Source organism: Argentina silus (assembly GCF_951799395.1).
Source record: "Argentina silus genome assembly, chromosome: 13".
Taxonomy (NCBI): Eukaryota; Metazoa; Chordata; class Actinopteri; order Argentiniformes; family Argentinidae; genus Argentina; species Argentina silus.
Genome location: NC_139667.1, coordinates 5999107 through 6016606, shown reverse-complemented (window position 1 = coordinate 6016606; position 17500 = coordinate 5999107). Strand labels below are relative to the sequence as shown.

The following is a 17500-nucleotide window of genomic DNA, read 5'->3' as shown; positions in this document are numbered from 1 at the left end:
ACCTTGCACGTACCTCCTCTTAAACTGGTAGAGAGTGTAGCCCACCCACAGGGTACCGAGCATCAGTAGGAGACAGAGAACAGGCCTCTCTCGGGTGCACTGGATGAAGGAATCAGGGAAGGAGCTGAGGCCTATCCCTCCACCCACCTCAGTCCCGTTTCCCCTCATGAGACTTCCCCTCTCACGCAGCTGATGGAAGGCCTCCACACTCCCATTAGACAGCGTCGGGGAGTGGTAGTATTTATGAAAGACTGGAGGGGGGGGGGGGGGGGGGGGATACACAACACTGTGTTAGCATCATCATCATTCAAATGTGTAAATTGTATCATGTACATGTACCTGTATATGGAATTGACTTTGGAAGAGTCACTTACTTTTGACGGTGCCTTTCACTGCGTCCACCACAAAGGCTATAGAGATGAAAAGGGCAATAACCTCCTCTGTTGACCTAGGACAACACAATATAAAGACCAGTCAATCATCTGGAGTAGCCATGTTGATATCATCATCAACAACAACAAGTGCAATAAGGTGGATCAGTCATGTTGCAGTAAGTCTGCCTCTCTGTTATCACTGTGAACCAGACCTTTTGAAGAGCTTCATGACCAGGCTGACGTTGAAGATGCCTCCCAGGATGAGGAACAGGCTGTTCCACAGGCCAATGCAGGCGTAGAAGGCTGGGAAGTCCAGCTCATAGTCATCACAGATCCCTCGAATAACTACAAGTAAACACACACAGATATACACCAGCGTCATCAGAGACACCTACAGGATCACTGTGAGCACACACTCACCAACAGGCAACATAGATCCCTCTGATCTCTGCAAACACACACATGCACACACACATGCACACACACACGCACACACACACCCACACACGCATACACACACACACACACACACACACAGACACACACATACATGCACACACACATGCACACACACACACACGCACACACACACCCACACACGCATACACACACCTACACACACACATGCACACACACACCAATAGTCATCAGAGTTGAATCCAAGTTAAATCACCCCAGATTGACCAAATAAACAGCCCTATTGACCAAATAAACAGCCCTATTGACCAAATAAACAGCCCTATTGACCACAGCAGAAGTGAGAGGCCTCTGCAGACATCTCCGTTTGACAAAAATCCAACATAGTAATGACAGAGAAAAATGTCAAGCTTTCAATGTCAAATATTTGAAGAAGAAATAAAAGAGCCCCCCCCCCATTACATAATCTACACATCAAAAGAACCACTACTACCTAATGAATATCACTTTGCCCGAATAGATTTGAATTTTGTTGAATATTTGTGCCCAGATCAGTGAAAATTGCACAAACAAACCATCATTTAACTCTCATAAAGACTCCTGATAATGGTTTTCAATTAGCCCCACAAGAATGTGTTCCTAGTGCGATCGTATCGGAACGGCTTCAAAGCTCATCAGACCTTATCCAAACAAACATCCACAATATTAATACTACATCTTGGCATCAGAAGACAGCTGGACATAAATGTTGCTCCATTGCACAGCTTCCAGCAGTCAAGATGATTTAAATTCCAAACAGAAAAACTTATTACAGACAGATATGTGTAAATAAACATCTACCACCAAAATAAACGGCTCAAATGGGGTGAGTGTTCCAACTGAACCAGGCAAAGACTCTGGCTGTTGTTAGACAGGCTCTGGTGTCTCCCCGGGTAACGACATAATCTTCTTATTTCCTCAAATCAGCCAACAGTGGAGAAACTGCAGATAAGAGTGTTCTGCTGCAGTAGAGTTGCATGTGGAGAGGAAAGGCAGAGGGAAACCTACCACTGATGTAGATGGCGAGAGGGGCCGTGGTTAGAGGAATGACCAGGGGAGACCCAGCGAAGAGGGAGTAGATCACCCCTCCTATGCTCTGACCTATCATGGTCTTCTGGACGTCTGGAGAGAACACACAGACACAGACACTAGCATCAAATCATGTCTAACAGTGTATGAGTGTGAACAGTATGGGTGTACACCAAGTGTGGGTGAGTTCATACCGATCTCGCCACGCGTGCTCTCATCATTGAGGGAGCCGAAGGCGATGGCAGGGAGGAGGATGGCGATGTAGAGGAAGATGGATGTGGTCATGTACTTGAGCAGGGTCTTATTGCTGCCCAGGATACCTGAGGAGATAAGTGTCTGTCAACACTGATTCCCTGCTGTCACGTTCAATTCACACTCGTTCCAGCCATTGAATTGACAGAGGTGAATGCAATGTCAATGAATCACTTGTTGTAATAAAATAACTCATACACAAAACAAAAAACAATTAGAAACAAACGCAACTGTAAAGACAGAGTTGACCTGCTGAGTTATATCTCTAATGCAGGTAGAAGGAGATAGACCAGAAGCTGCAGCAGCAGCATACTGTGAGGTATTAATACATCAGAAAGGAAATGATTCAGATCCACATTCACACAGACACTGAGTACTGGGGTGCTGCAGTCTGGTGCAGACTGGGGGGCCAGCCTACCGTCTGTGAAGTCTGAGGGGTAGAAGGGCAGTCGGCGACACAAGTCCTCATAAATCCCCCGGCCAGCTTTGAAGAAGTCTTTACACTGGGGAGAGACAAGTATGGTCAGAATGAATGTGTGAATGAATGTTTGTTTTTGAGAACTGACACTGAGGATTCAGACATTTTACCAATCAAATTCTGTATGTATATTGTATCGTCGTTTGTCAATAAAAGTATGGATTAGGGGGATCACACACACAAGTGAAACTGTTAAAGGTGAGTCAACTTAGTGGGAAAAGCCCTTGGGAAAATCATTCCAGCCCCTTTTCCTCATATTAAGAGTTTATATTGTCTGTTTTTGGCAGGGCGAAAAGTTATTTACCTTGATGTAAACAGCCTGGAATGCTTAAACAAAAGGGCCCATTTCTTTCCTGAGCGGGCAGGCTTTTTTATGAAGCCACACAGGCTTGTTCACACACAGATTGCTCGTCCATTAAAAACCTATACATAATGAAATCATTTATTATTACAAGAGTGTGTGTGGGGCCGACCGCCGTGGCCCATCGCCAGCGTTTGGCCCGGGTTCGATAAACAAAGCCTCCGACAGGAATTACTGTCCACCTGTTTGCCATTCCTTCAGATTGGGTGATAGTGTGAGGCATGGGGAGTGAAACACAACAAAACACACAACAATTTGGCCAGCTTCTCATTCCTGAAAGTATGAAAGAGATAGGTTGTTGTGGGTGGTCCCACGTCGGTTTAGGTTTTGGGGGGGGGGTAAAGGCTCTGTCCTGTGTTCTCCACCGTGCAGCATTCGAAATAATGTTGGAATGTCTGTCTCGCCCGTGGATAAACACCTAGTGTGCCACTATGAGATGAATACTCAAACGTGACGAAATGTCTAAGTGGTCACCATGTCAATGACATGGACATGAGGGGGAGGTGTTGGTCTGTGGCGTTGGGGCTGCAGCAGGACTCGACTGTGGTGTCTGGCTGGGGGGAGCTCTGACAGGACTGGGAGAGATGTAAGGTCATTTACCCACTGAGGAGGTGCTGGCAGGAGCTGATGCTGATTGATTAGGGAGAGAAAAGATGTAAGACTGGAGTGAAGCAAGGAGCGAGGGAGGGAGGGAGGGAGGGGGGGGGGGGGGAGAGAGGGAGGGGGGGGAGAGGGAGAGGTGGGGGGTTGTGACTGTGACTGAGGGATAGAGAGGAATAGAAGAGATCGAAATGTATAAATTATATACACAGATGTGATTCCATAGAGCAAGCAGATGGTAATAAAGAATGGCAGAGATGGAGGGTGAGAGTGAGAAGCATCCTGTGGAGACCTCAGGGATTCAGAGATACTGTGGAGAGATTACCCAACTCTCCAAATAGAGGGAAATTATAAAGCCCTCCAAATCAGGAACCTCATCTCAGTCCACCATGACGATGAGTCATAATGCTACTACCACACACACACACACACACTCTAGGACAGACAAACAGCAGCACACACGCACACATGCACATATGTACACACACACACACACACACACACACACACACACAGACACACACACACACACACACACACACACGCAGACATCCATACACACACAGACACGCACGCATGCACGCACTCATGCACGCACTCATGCACGCACACACACACACACACACACACAAACACACACACACACACACACACACACACACACTCACACACCAGTTGTGTGTTACCTTGAGTGGTTTGTGGCCGCGGGGGTCAGTCTCCTCCTCCTCCACCGCTGTAGGCTGCTGGTTGGCAGCAGTGAGCTGGTGCCTTTGGAGGACCAGCGCCTCCTTAAACTCCTCCTGGGTCTTGGTCTCCAGCAGCTTCTGCCTGAACGAGATGTCAGAGAACATGGTGGCGAAGGTCCGGCCGAGCTCCATCGCTGTCTTAGTGCTTTTCTGTCGGAGAGGAGACGGAATAAAGGGACCGTGTAAAACATTGTCCTTTTTCTGTATGAAATGCATGGGAGTTTTCCTTCCTTAATGTGAGACCGTAATGGCGGGGAGAAGGTGGTGGGGGTCTTTGTCAATAATCACAGAGCTGTCACGGCTAATGCCATCACAGGTGACAGAGTGAGACAGAATGCTGATAATAACACTCTGGCAGGCTGTGTAGCTGCAGGATGCCAGCGTGGCTTTGTCAGCCAGGTGGTGGCGAAGCAGCCATAGCCAGGCCACTGTGTACTGTAGCAGCTGCAGCAAACAGAATGGATAAGCCCATAAGCTTTTCAGAGGGGAAAAGTGGTAACTGAATTGGTGTGCGTGCTGATTAGATAGCTCTGGAGGCTTTCCACAGAGGTATTCCCACCCTCAGCGCACCCATGGCTTCACCACAAGACGAGATCCTTTCAGCCCTTAAGAGCGCAGTGCAAATGCCCCTACCTCACAATACTACATTATATACATTACAACCAAAGGAATTCCAATTATCATAATCATCATCATTTCTCAAGAGGCTCTTTCAACACAGACAGTTACCATCAGGGGAAACCAAGTCCCGAAAAAATGCATTGTGTTTATGTGGGAGCTAGACTCATGTCTGTAGGAATGCCATTAGCGGTTGTGATTGCCCCGTTATAAGACAGGAGGGCAATGGAACCATTACTGTAAGTATGTAAACACAATGGAACATTTATGAAAAAATAAATAAAACAAACAAGCAGAAAGCATGTAGTTAACTCTGATTGCCTGGGTCACTTGCCCCTCTCCGAGAGCTGGGGTGGAGGAGTGGTGGAGGGGGGCCTACCAGCTTGTGTGGAGCCAACATGAAAACCTTTTTGTGGCAGCAGGGGTTGCCATTTTGAGTGGGGCAATCAGAGCTCTTTGACGAGGAGTAATGGGGGGGGGGGGGAGTAGCAAGAAAATAGGTTGAGTGGTTTGATGGAAAGTAAAAGGGTTTGTATTTTGAGAATTCTACCCACAGGGCATTTTGAATCCATTTTGAATTTAGCAAAAGAGAGAGAGAGAGGTGGTGAGGGGGGTTGGTGGAGTAAGTTACCATTTTTAGTGGGGCCAGGATGAGGATGACATAGCGGACCTCACAGCAGTTCTCCCCCCAGTTCTGTGGCCTGTCCAGACGGGAGATGCAGACATGGCGCCTCTGGAGGGTCTTCACATTGCAGCTTGAACAGAAAGGTGGTGAAAACACGTAATCACAGGTTCTTTGTAACACAAACATAAGCATGACCATAACATGCACACGCGTGCACACACAGACACACACACGCGCACGCGCACACACACACGCGCACACACACACACACACACACACACACACGCATAGAGGTGCTACTTACAGGATACAGAGCCAGGACTGCTGGTACTGGACTCCTGTGGCTGTGGCAGTCACTCCCTGTATAGTCTCAGACAGCAGGTGCACTGCAGAAGGCAGACGTGAAGTTAGGGGGAGGCAGTGGTGTTCATCAACAGCTGAATACTGAACACACACTCATGGTTAGTTCACATCAAACACCTCACATATCACATTACCACACAGCCAAAACCTCACAACTCACGTTGCCATAGAGCCAACAAACATGTCAACTTGCATGCACACTTCACAAATGAAGATGCATAGAAGAAAATGCATGAACACTGGGCAAGAAAGGCCTTCGTTCGTAGTGCATTGATTAGGATTCTGTCTCAGTATATGTACTGTAGGTACATGGATCTCTGCTGAACTGGGTTTCAAGTGCAGTCTTGAAGGTCTAGCTGAGGTCTTTCAATATTCCACAGTAGTAGAAAGCAGGACCCCCCACGCTGAACAGAATTGTGTGTGCATTGTGCTTTCTAATAACTAGTCTAAAGATTACGGAGGGTGTTTTGTATCATAAGCAGCAGGACTGATCATTTCCCTATCAGTCAGATTCTCCCTGCCCTCTCTCCAACGCCATGTCGTCTCATCAATAAGACATCCTCCATTCATGCCAGAAAATGATGGGCGTCGCCATGACAACAGTATCACAGAGCCGAGGGAGTGAAAGAGCAAGGGAGGGAGAGAGAGAGAGAGAGAGAGAGAGAGAGAGAGAGAGAGAGAGAGCCAGAGAGAGAGAGAGAGAGAGAGAGAGAGAGAGAGAGAGAGAGAGAGAGAGAGAGAGAGAGAGAGCCAGAGAGAGAGAGAGAGAGAGAGAGCTGGGAAGAGAGAGAGGGCAGAGAGAGAAATAGAGCGAGAGAAAAAGAGCGAAGGAAAGAAAAGTGAAGGAGATGGACTGGGATTCAATTCAATTAATAGCAGTAAGCCTGACAGGCATGTAATAATCAGAAACCGTCCAATTTCTCATTGACGTCAGAAAGACGCCTCTGGTCTCCCATACCAACAGGCTAGGTGGCCAATGTCAGACGGACGTCTGGGGAGAGGGAGAAACATCGCCCCGAGCCCCCAGATTACAGCAAAGCGTCAGTGGCTAACATCACATCCACTTCCACACTTTCTGACGTCCCCTTCAAAAAAGACATCAATTACTTTTCCAAGAGATAATATTTGAAACAAATCTCAGGACATTGTTATTCATGTCAGCATCACAGCACAGCTGCTGGTGATGACCTATTTGATGTGTCAGATCATGCCTTGTGGAAGATTGTTCTAGACTAGCCTGCACCTGTCTGTTGTCACATGGTGCCTTTGACAGGCCCTGTCTCCGAGGGTTTGGGAATCTGTAAGCAACTAACACTTACAATTAACATGTTGTTGCTGCCTCACACTTGTCCCTTATGTTGAGATTTCTTTATGGTTTCGTCAGCTTTTGATGTTCAAAAAAACACAATAGGCTATACAATATACAATAGGCTACACAAACATAGACACACAAACACACGCAAACACACACACACACAGTATATTACACACAATATATTTGAAATATGATTCTGTGAGAAATATGATGAAATATGAAAATATGAAGAAGGCAAGTCTGGTTTGTTGGATTATCCTCTTTGATCTTGGAAGCTGTCATTGAATTCTTTAACTGAATTATTTGCATGATATGGTTTGGGGGAAAAAAACATTTTCATAATTCCCATGTGATGAAACTGTCAGAAATAAGTACGCTGTTGGTAAACTGGTCCAAACAATGTTGTTCTTATTATGTTTTCCTTAATTGTTGAACAACTGATTCAACATAACAGAACTGTCAAGCACAAGCAGGCACACATAATGCATTGTTGTCATAGCTTCACAAGCACATTTACACACAATTATTTCCAACCACCCGTCTTCCCAACAAGAGTCAAAAGATCATGCTCAAGGGTAACTTTCATGAAACCTCAATCATATGCTTTCTAAAAGATTAGCTGTGGCCTCCGGTTGGACTAGAGGTCAAACGGGCAGGGTGCACACGTATGAAGGTAAATGATGTGATTCCTTCAAAGCATGAGGTTGCAGAGGGCATTCTGAAGGAGACAATTGAAAGAGAGAAGTGCTCTCTACAACCATGTTACCCCACTTATACCAGGCACATTCCCTCACAGCCAATCACAACGTAGAAGACTTACACTATGAAGTCATAGGACAATGAGAGGGATACTAGGACTGGGTCGATAGACAACCTCATTATCTGGAGGGGTGTGTGTTCTTAGCCACTATGGCTGCTCACAAACTGATATCTGACAGGCTAAAACAATGTCCAGGGCCCAAATGGTTCCCAATATCAAGCAACTGTACTTCAAATAACTCGACTTACTACCCTATAAGTCACACCCGTTCCAACAAATACTGATTGATTCCAATCGCTGTTATCAAACAGTGAAACCTCAGAGGGACTAGCATGCTGATTTGAGTAGAGTTGAAATCGCTGATGATCTTTCAATAACAGTATTGCTGTCAAGTACATTGCTGAGGTTTGTCAAGAATCATGTGATGGCACAATCAGATCGACCCAGTCCTAAATAAAACACCACCAGACAAACAGCACACTCATGGTTATTGTTACAGAAGCAAACTACTGATTACAACTTAATTGTGGCGGACATTGACATTTTCATCCAATAAGCACAGCTTACCGTCATCAAAGAAAACGAAACTTTGAGACTTGTCTGCATAGGGGAGCCGAAAGAAAGAGATTCAGTTCAGATACATGGATGGGTGAAAACATTGATCAACTGAAGAGCCCAAATTCGCACACATGCACGCACGCAAGCACGCACGCACGCACGCACGCACGCACGCAGAGACACTCTCACACACACAGACGCAATCAATACACACACACACACACAAATCCGGGGGCGCGCACACACACAGACACTCACACACACAGACACTCACACACACACACACACACACACACACACACCATCCTTACTTATTCACACTCATACACATAAATATATCTGCCGAACAGAAGCTTCATTTCCTGCTCTCTCCTCCCTCATGCATATTGAAAGAGATTCTATCTTGATTACAGTCTTACGGGCTATTACCACAAATTTGATTTGATCATTGATAAGAGTTATGTGTCCAACTGAAACAAAGAAACCAAAGATTCGACGAAGAGATCAAGATTTTACACAATTACATTCATGGCTAATATCGTCTGTCATGTCATGTTGAACATTAATAAATTATCACATTTAAGATGAATTATTTCCAATTATTCCGATCATTCCTCGACATATTCAAGGATTTCACTGCAGTCTCTATCGTGCTGGAACGTATACATTTATACTGAGGCATGCTTAAAAGCTTCAGAAATACCCAAACATTTCCAGTCATGTTAACTGTTCACCACGGGCTTGAATACATCCGATGTTAGAGAAAAGAGTTCCCCTTGCATATTGTAAATGATGAATATGTAATTGTTTGAATTTTGATTTGAGCCAACAGAAAATCAGCAGAGGATTATGTAAATTGATGCAAAGTGAAGGGCTGGCAAGATCGATCAAAGGTGACAGTAATTTAGGGGGGAATTACAGCACAATCATCGTAAATAGGGCAGACAATCAGCGGCACAGATAGAGAGACCCACAGCAATCTCAGACGAGAGGAGGATACAGGGATTACTCAAAAGGTTATCAGTCATCCTACTATCACTACCATCTTCATCATCATCGTCATCATCATTGTCATAACCCATTGTTCTCAATTTAACCATGTCATTTCGATAATTTGATAATATAACTTAAAGCATATAGCTGTAATAGCAGCTATATGCTGTAATAGCAGCTATACATGCTAATATTTTAGCTATAATATCATCATGTTGGCTAATGTACTGTATATTTGAGTCAAAGTAAAGGAGATTTTTAAAACAAATATCGTGTAAGAAAAGACCAATTATCTTCTCAGGCTTTCATCTTTGGGAGATTTCCATTCTTTTTGAAGCTGTTCTAATCATTCTGGCTCTCTTTATCGAGTGGCCAGCTGTTCACATGATTTAGAATTGCATTATAAAATGAATTCCTCTGCTCAAGAGGCAGCGCAATATCATCAATTAATGATTTCACACTTTCACACTCACATTCTAGCTTTTTCTAGGAAAACAGAAACCACAGTGGAGCTTACAGGGAAACGTATCCGCCTGTGCTCAATGCTGTGTCCCAAGGGTTCGGGAAACTACGAGGAGACCCTCTCTCTCTCTCCCTCTATCTTATGACGGAAATAGTCCGGGAGATGTTGTGCTTTGGGGATTGACAGTGTTTACTATGGTATCGCCAAAAGGCTCAGAGAGGCATTTGAACAGCTAACGGAGTGATCAATGACACAAGTCCGTTATCGCCTAACAGATCTGTGTGAGCTGGTAAGCAGGGTGAGCAACACACCACCCTCCTGACCTCTAGCTAGTGCAAAACCCAGAGACAGAGAAGATGTCTCAAAGCCCCAAGAACGGTCCGACCATCATCAGCTCTTCCGCATCCTCTCATGTAACGGAAGTGCGGAACGCGGCCGTGTCTCAGAGCTGTTGAGTGACGCCTATGATGACTGATATCTATTGTGGTGTTAAACTGAGAGGACTATTACAGTAGTAATACGGCAGTGATCCTAGGAGCCGATTACGGACTTATACACATACACATTAATATGACATACGCAGTAACATGACTATGTTCATGTTTGTATGCAGCATGTTACCAGACAGGTAAACTCTTGTACATACTAATCTGCTATGGTTCTTCAGCCATGGAGAACCGGGCTGATCCCTGTGTTAACCTCTTGGTCATATAGAGCACTCTGAACACACCCATCCAGCTGCACAGTGTCTGATGACGGAGGCCTGCTCACCGTTGACCTCCTGAGCTCCGGCGTCGGTGAACAGCATACTCATGACCTCCTCGAAGTTGCAGCTGGGCTCGGCCGTGTGGCTGTCCTGGCCCACGTGGTGCAGCATCCTCTTCAGCACGTCATCCAGAGTCGCTGCTGTCTCGTCCAGCAGGATGCTGGCCCGCGCCAGGAAGCCGTCCAGGTCCCGGTGCGCTCGCACCTCCTCCTCAAAGTTCATCAGCTTCACATACTGGATAGTGTGGATGGGGGGGAGGGAGGGAGGGAGGGAGGGGGGGAGGGAGGGAGGGAGGGAGGGAGGGGGGGGGGGGTGTTACACAGACAGACATACAGGCTCCAATCACCTCCATCATCAAGTGGACGTCCTTTTTTACCATTTATTGTTTTCAAAGTCTTCAGTGTTTTGAGCGACTATTCTGAGCAGTCAGGCTAGATATTGAGTACTGGGTTAGAACTACCATTCCCAGAATCCATCGATATTCAATTACAGAGCCTCAACTGAAACTATTGACTGAGTAGTTGAGAAAATAATGTATATCCTTACCTTCCTTGATGTGTTCAATAGCACGCATCCAGAGTCGTCAGAGTCTATGGGAGCATGAAATAGAATGGGAGTGAGCAGATGCGTAGGAGAGAGATGTCATGTGTCACCTGTCACCTGTCATATTTGATATCTTGAATTACCTGTTATTTCATTCAAACATTTGTTTTCACATTCTTGACGACATATTGTTTCTATTAAGGAACGATTCTACGTGCCTCTCAGTGGCATCTCAGTAACCTACATCCTCCTAGGAGTAATGGCTTACATGTGTCAGCACTAGGACACACAGCTGAAGTTAAATACTGTACTATAGCCTACTGCCTCTACTGAGTGTTCAAAAAACACCTCACAATGCAGTTGAGGAAAAGACATTACATTTCCTGCGACAACAGCCGAGAGAAGTGGAGAAGGAATTCCAACCAAAGAAATGTCCAACAGTGCTGAAATGTCAAGAGAGAGGTATTTAAAAGCGCTCATTGAACGAGGATTGTACGTTTCTTTACAGATAAGACTAATACACACTATACAAATCGAAAGCAAATCCTCAGTCCTTAGATAAGGTGCAAAGGTCTGGGTTTTCATCGGCTCTGCCATGGCTGTCCCTTTTGTAGTTACATCAAAACTAGGACACACCATCCCAATGTGTACAGTATTGCTCACATCAAACTCTCTGTTCTGGCAGTTCCCCAGTTATCCATCAGAGTGCCATCCCCAACAGTGTGTTACATAACACCGTAATGACGGTTTACAGTGAGAATGGCTTTATTAGTTTAGGATGAGCTTTTCTCTTTCCTCCGCTGTCAGCAAATCAATCAATGCTTCACCTCCTTTCTCAAGCCCGGGAGGCCTTCTTACAAGCCAATAAGCCTTCAAGGAAACCACTGTAATAACACAATATCAATAATCTAACACCGTGTAGCGTGTGTCTGTCATGTTCTGTATATATGGGAACCCCTAAAGGCAGAGAGAGACCCACCACTACCTCACATGATGAGACCATATCACAGAGGAGTGTGTCACATGTGCAGGATTTGGTTAATCAAAGGCTCCCTATCAAAGGCAGCTCTGCTGATCCCCCCGTCCCTGGGGAGAGCCAGGCGATGCTCTAATTGCTGTCAGGCTCCAGCCGTAAGGAGATATTCATATATTCATATAGGATTACCTGGGTCCCCAATCACCACCCTTTAATGGCTTCTGTACGTCTCAATATCTGGCTTAAAGTAATCCTGAATATTTTAAGGATTAGGAAGGGGAAGTCAGAATGTGAAACTAGTCATTTACCCTGTGTGGTTCCTTCTATAGGGCAAACTCTGGGTGCTAATTATTGTTAATGATCCCTGGAGTTGCCAGTCCTTTGGGTCTTACTGTGTGCTATCTATCATGAAATAAAAATGAAATGATGGCACTCACAGGTCATGCATATCATATCTGCTCCCTATGCCACTTGTATAAAGCAGAGACACAGTGTTAACCCCGTCCCTAATCCATACAGCACGCCATCTCTTTCCTGGTTATCATTTTTAGTCCTTCATTTAGACTAAGACTTGTTTTTTTCTCTGACTGTCCTTGATGAGCCTCTCACGGACATACAACATTTGGTGATGACAGCCGGATCCTTCAGCAGGCGAGAGAGTTTCCGCCATCAGATTCTCGTCTGTGAGGGTGAGTAATTGAGGGCAGAGGTCTTTGAGGGAAGAGGGAAATAGGTTGGTTTGTAATGCATGTCATGAGACAATTGGCCCCAGTGAAAGCTCACATTCACTTTCAGTCGAAAAATGTCAATAAATGACATGCAAAATTGAGGAATGGATTAATGCTCTTAGACGTGACTATACATTGTGAAATGTTGAAGATAATATGACTCATGTTGCTCACACTATACAACTACAGCAGGGAATGAATCTTAATATATTAATATGTTTTGAAAATGTGATTTAGGTACTGTTGTGTCTAGATTAATATGTTTTGAAAATGAGATTTAGGAACTGTTGTGTCTAGGTCCTGTTGAGGCACTGAGGTACTTATCTTTCCGTACCACTGCTTATAGAGGAAGACAGCATGTGATTAAAAGTCACACACACACACACACACACACACACAGACAGAGACACACACACACAGACAGAGACACACACACACACACACACACACACACACACACAAATACACATATCACAAGCACATATAGTGTTGATAATTGCAGCAATGCATATGAGCAGCCAGTTGTGGACTTCTGAATGTGTAATCTGTTGTTATTTACTAGCTTTGGTGAATTTCATCTGGTAGAATCAGTAGAATTCAGACCTTGTGTTTTGAGAGGTTTCCCAGCCTGAGAGAGTTTCTAGTCAGCTTGAGATAGAGTTTCCCATCCTATTCTCCTTTCTCATACCTACCATACCCCCTAACTCTCCTCTCCTGCCAGATGCACTCAGTGTTACTATGTTGGGAAGACCGGTTTTGGGCTCACACAGTCACCTGTCACCTAGCGCCAGAGGAATGACACGACTCTCTCCCGCCGCACCTGTGACTGTTGCCTAGGTAACGCTAACCTGTTGACCTGTGTGGTTCCAGTGATAGGAGCAAATTATCAACACCTGCAGCTAAGGCGCTGTCAACACCTGGAGTCTGGACTCAATCGACACAACTTCAGAATACTGATACAGGCCCTGTCATAGAGCTGTCATTCCAGCAGCTCAGGTTCTACATTTATTCACACTGATAATGGTATTCAGAAGACAGTATCTTTGTTAGAAATCTCCCACTGACAGAGTGAATGGCACCTCTTCAAATACTGTCCTTCAAAAGTTATGGAATCGATCATGCAGCTAAACACAAAAACACAGTCATAGACATTCTCTGTCTCTCTCTCTGTCTCTCTCTCTCTCTCTCCCCCTCTCTCCTTCCGTCTCTATCTGACCTGGTCCAGGGCTGATCTGGTTATCATAGAGGTGGATGTCATCTCCGCAGGCGATGGGGGAGTCCTGTCCCTCCTCTCGACCCTCGCTGCCCTCCTCCGGCTCCCCCTCCCGCTGCTCTGAGAACACAACAGCACAAGGTCACCTCAAGAACATTGCCCACAGGAAATGTTCTACCATACCAAGGAGGGATGATTCATCAATCCATTTTGTTTGTGACACACTGGATTACTGGAGTTATAAATTAAATTGTATGGGAGCACTAACTACAGTACTGTGATAGCTCTGCTGAATATCCTCGGATATCACCATGATCTGAAAGGTCAATGTCTCAAACAAATTCACTTACTCTTTTGGGTACTTATGCTGTCTGATGACCCATTTATTTGAATTCAGCCGGTGTTGTATCCGGATCATTCCATAGCACTTGACATTCTTTGTATCTGTTTTGTTGTCTATCCCTCCGCACTAGACTCACCCACTGTGCTCCGACTTCTAAGTCACCTTGCAAAAGAGCAGCTACTAAATGAATAAACATAAATGTGCTTCAGTATTGTAAGTGACGGTGGCACATCTTCCATCCTAATGAGCCTCAGACACTATGGTTCTGTGGACATTTAATGTGCTGGCCGCTTCCATCCGGGCGAAAATGTAATTACATTTACTCCTTGATAAAAGGTATCTTAATAAAGCTTGTTCATGTTGAATCTCTGCGGGAACCTGGGGACCTGCTGGGTGAATATCTGTGGTGCAGGGGGGATAATTGGCCCGTGACACATGGGGATACATGGCAGGCACATTCTGTCCTTGCTGATTGCACTGCACATACTAATTGGGTGCATCTCCCTAGAGGTAATGAAACTACGGTTATCATATGAACCAGTGCAAGTTCATTACATCCAAAAGTGAAATGATTATGTGTATATTATATTTTTCATTATGCATATCGCCAATATCAGTAATATCAATCTGTTTCAATAGCTACTTAGACTCACCCATTTCTTGAAAGAAGTATCCATTCTTGGACATCCCAGAAGGAGGGGCCTCTGTAAAGAAGAAGGTAAACACAGTAATCAATAGGTAGATCTAGACAGTGGGTAACACAGTAATCAATAGGTAGATCTAGACAGTAATCAATAGGTAGATCTAGACAGTGGGTAACAAAATAAAGAAGTCAAGTGTGGTCTGAGTGTAACACAGAGGAGTGCCTCATTCCCTTCCATGCATTACAATGAACCCGTCCTCCGATTTCTACCTCCACCAGCCTCCACTGACATGTACGTACTGTATGACATCTGACGTATGTCAGTGATGTGGGACCTGTAAAGATAACAGGACCAGTCTGGGTGTACTGAAGGAGCTGGGAGGTGTTGCAGTTCGGCTTCAGTCAAGCTTTTTAAGCGTTAAGCTGAAGTGTTTGTATATTCATGTTGTAACTGCAGATCAACACCAGGCCTTAGGGGTGTTTTCCTGACTTGACTGCTTAAATCAAGACAATCTCATACACACACACACACTCACACACACACACACACACACACACACACACACACACACACACACACACATATACACACTCAATCCGCAGCGATTTTTCGGAACTGCTCACTGTACTGTATCTCTCTCTAAAATTTTGCATTTATTGCCACAAAACTAAGTGAGAAACACATTAATTTCTCTGCTAACTATTTGACCTTGTGCTGTGGTGTAATAGAGAGGGATTATGTGTTCCACCACCAGTTTGCTGGAAGGATTCTCTGGTGTAGCAGAGGAGAGAGGGCACATCTACACATCGAGTTTTGCATCCATGAAGACACAACATATAACGTAACGTAGTCTCTCTAGAGTTTCTCAGTGAGTCCTCGGTTAGCTCTGTCTTTTATTTGTGGTGTTATTCGTGTCCACTTTCGTTGTGTGTGAACCCCGTCGTTGTGTGTTGAACCCCATCCCAGTGATGTCATTACGACCTCCTAAATGTTCCCTTTAGTGAGCTGCTTCTCACTAGAGGATGTCTTGGTACGGTAGGGTTAAACAGAGGGCCGTGTCTTGGTACGGCAGGGTTAAACAGAGGGCCGTGTCTTGGTACGGTAGGGTTAAACAGAGGGCCGTGTCCATACGGATGAACGTTGGCTTTACCGGATCGATTAAAAACAGTGGGAGAGCAGAGTCAGTGAGTATCACAATGACCTAGTAATAAACATACTGTACATAAGCATACTGTACATAAACATACTGTACATAAGCATACTGTACATAAGCATACTGTACATAAACATACTGTACATAAGCATACTGTACATAAGCATACTGTACATAAACATACTGTACATAAGCATACTGTACATAAGCATACTGTACATAAACATACTGTACATAAGCATACTGTACATAAGCATACTGTACATAAACATACTGTACATAAGCATACTGTACATTTGATCGACTTTATGAGATCCTATGAGGCAATCGCTTTTGAACCTACTGTACAGTATTTCCCAGGCATATGTAACAAATACAGTGACTTTACAACAGACAAATGTCATATATAGAATATAAACAACATATAAACGGCATATGTTATGATATATTGGATTGTAAACAAACAAACGAAGTACGGAGTGATGTGTCTGTCACAGACAAGGAACCGTCTCTGAGCTCTTGCCTGCATGTTTTGTGATACCTAAATCCTCACTAATGAAAAGGAATTTCCTATCATTAGTAGGCAGGGTGGCTTTCTTGAAGGATAAAATACTAATACTTCTCTGCAATAATGCGTTGTGAATCACCCTGCCACATATTATATTAAAATCTCCCTCAAACAATAGACATTACGGAACAAGGATGTGTTTCACCTCTGAGTAATGGAGGAAGTGGTTGGACACAGAAGATACGAATGTCACCTCTGTAAAATGCCTCAGACAACAGAAATTATTTCCTCATGCAGTAAAGGTAAATGCACAAAAACATCCATACAGGCAGACACAAGAAAACCTAACAATGTTTGCATTAAAGTTCTGTAAGATATGAAAATGAATGCTATAGCTGGATACAGACTCATTCACTCACTCAGACTCATACACACCTGACTATTCTCTGCCAAACACACACACACACACACACACACACACACACACACACACACACACACACACACTCACACCCACACACACACACACACACACACACACACACACACACACACACACACACACACACACACACATGTTTGTGTGAGAGTCTTAATAGGAGGAACTAGGTGGTTGGAACGTGAAAATGAGAAAT

General features: G+C 44.6%; 1 protein-coding gene across 1 annotated transcript in view; it reads right to left on the bottom strand.

Moving 5' to 3' along the window:
* Nucleotides 1-17500, bottom strand: part of slc4a11 (solute carrier family 4 member 11) — a 30646-nt gene that overhangs the window by 5371 nt on the left and 7775 nt on the right. Inside the window, exons 2-14 of the mRNA XM_083683822.1 lie at nucleotides 15214-15264; nucleotides 14221-14337; nucleotides 11304-11347; nucleotides 10763-10991; nucleotides 5844-5925; nucleotides 5546-5669; nucleotides 4237-4446; nucleotides 2530-2614; nucleotides 2054-2179; nucleotides 1839-1952; nucleotides 587-719; nucleotides 375-448; nucleotides 14-251 (exon numbers count right to left, since the gene is read on the bottom strand). Coding sequence (XP_083539948.1) covers nucleotides 14-251; nucleotides 375-448; nucleotides 587-719; nucleotides 1839-1952; nucleotides 2054-2179; nucleotides 2530-2614; nucleotides 4237-4446; nucleotides 5546-5669; nucleotides 5844-5925; nucleotides 10763-10991; nucleotides 11304-11347; nucleotides 14221-14337; nucleotides 15214-15264 — 1627 coding nt within the window. The remainder of the gene's footprint in view (nucleotides 1-13; nucleotides 252-374; nucleotides 449-586; nucleotides 720-1838; nucleotides 1953-2053; nucleotides 2180-2529; nucleotides 2615-4236; nucleotides 4447-5545; nucleotides 5670-5843; nucleotides 5926-10762; nucleotides 10992-11303; nucleotides 11348-14220; nucleotides 14338-15213; nucleotides 15265-17500) is intronic.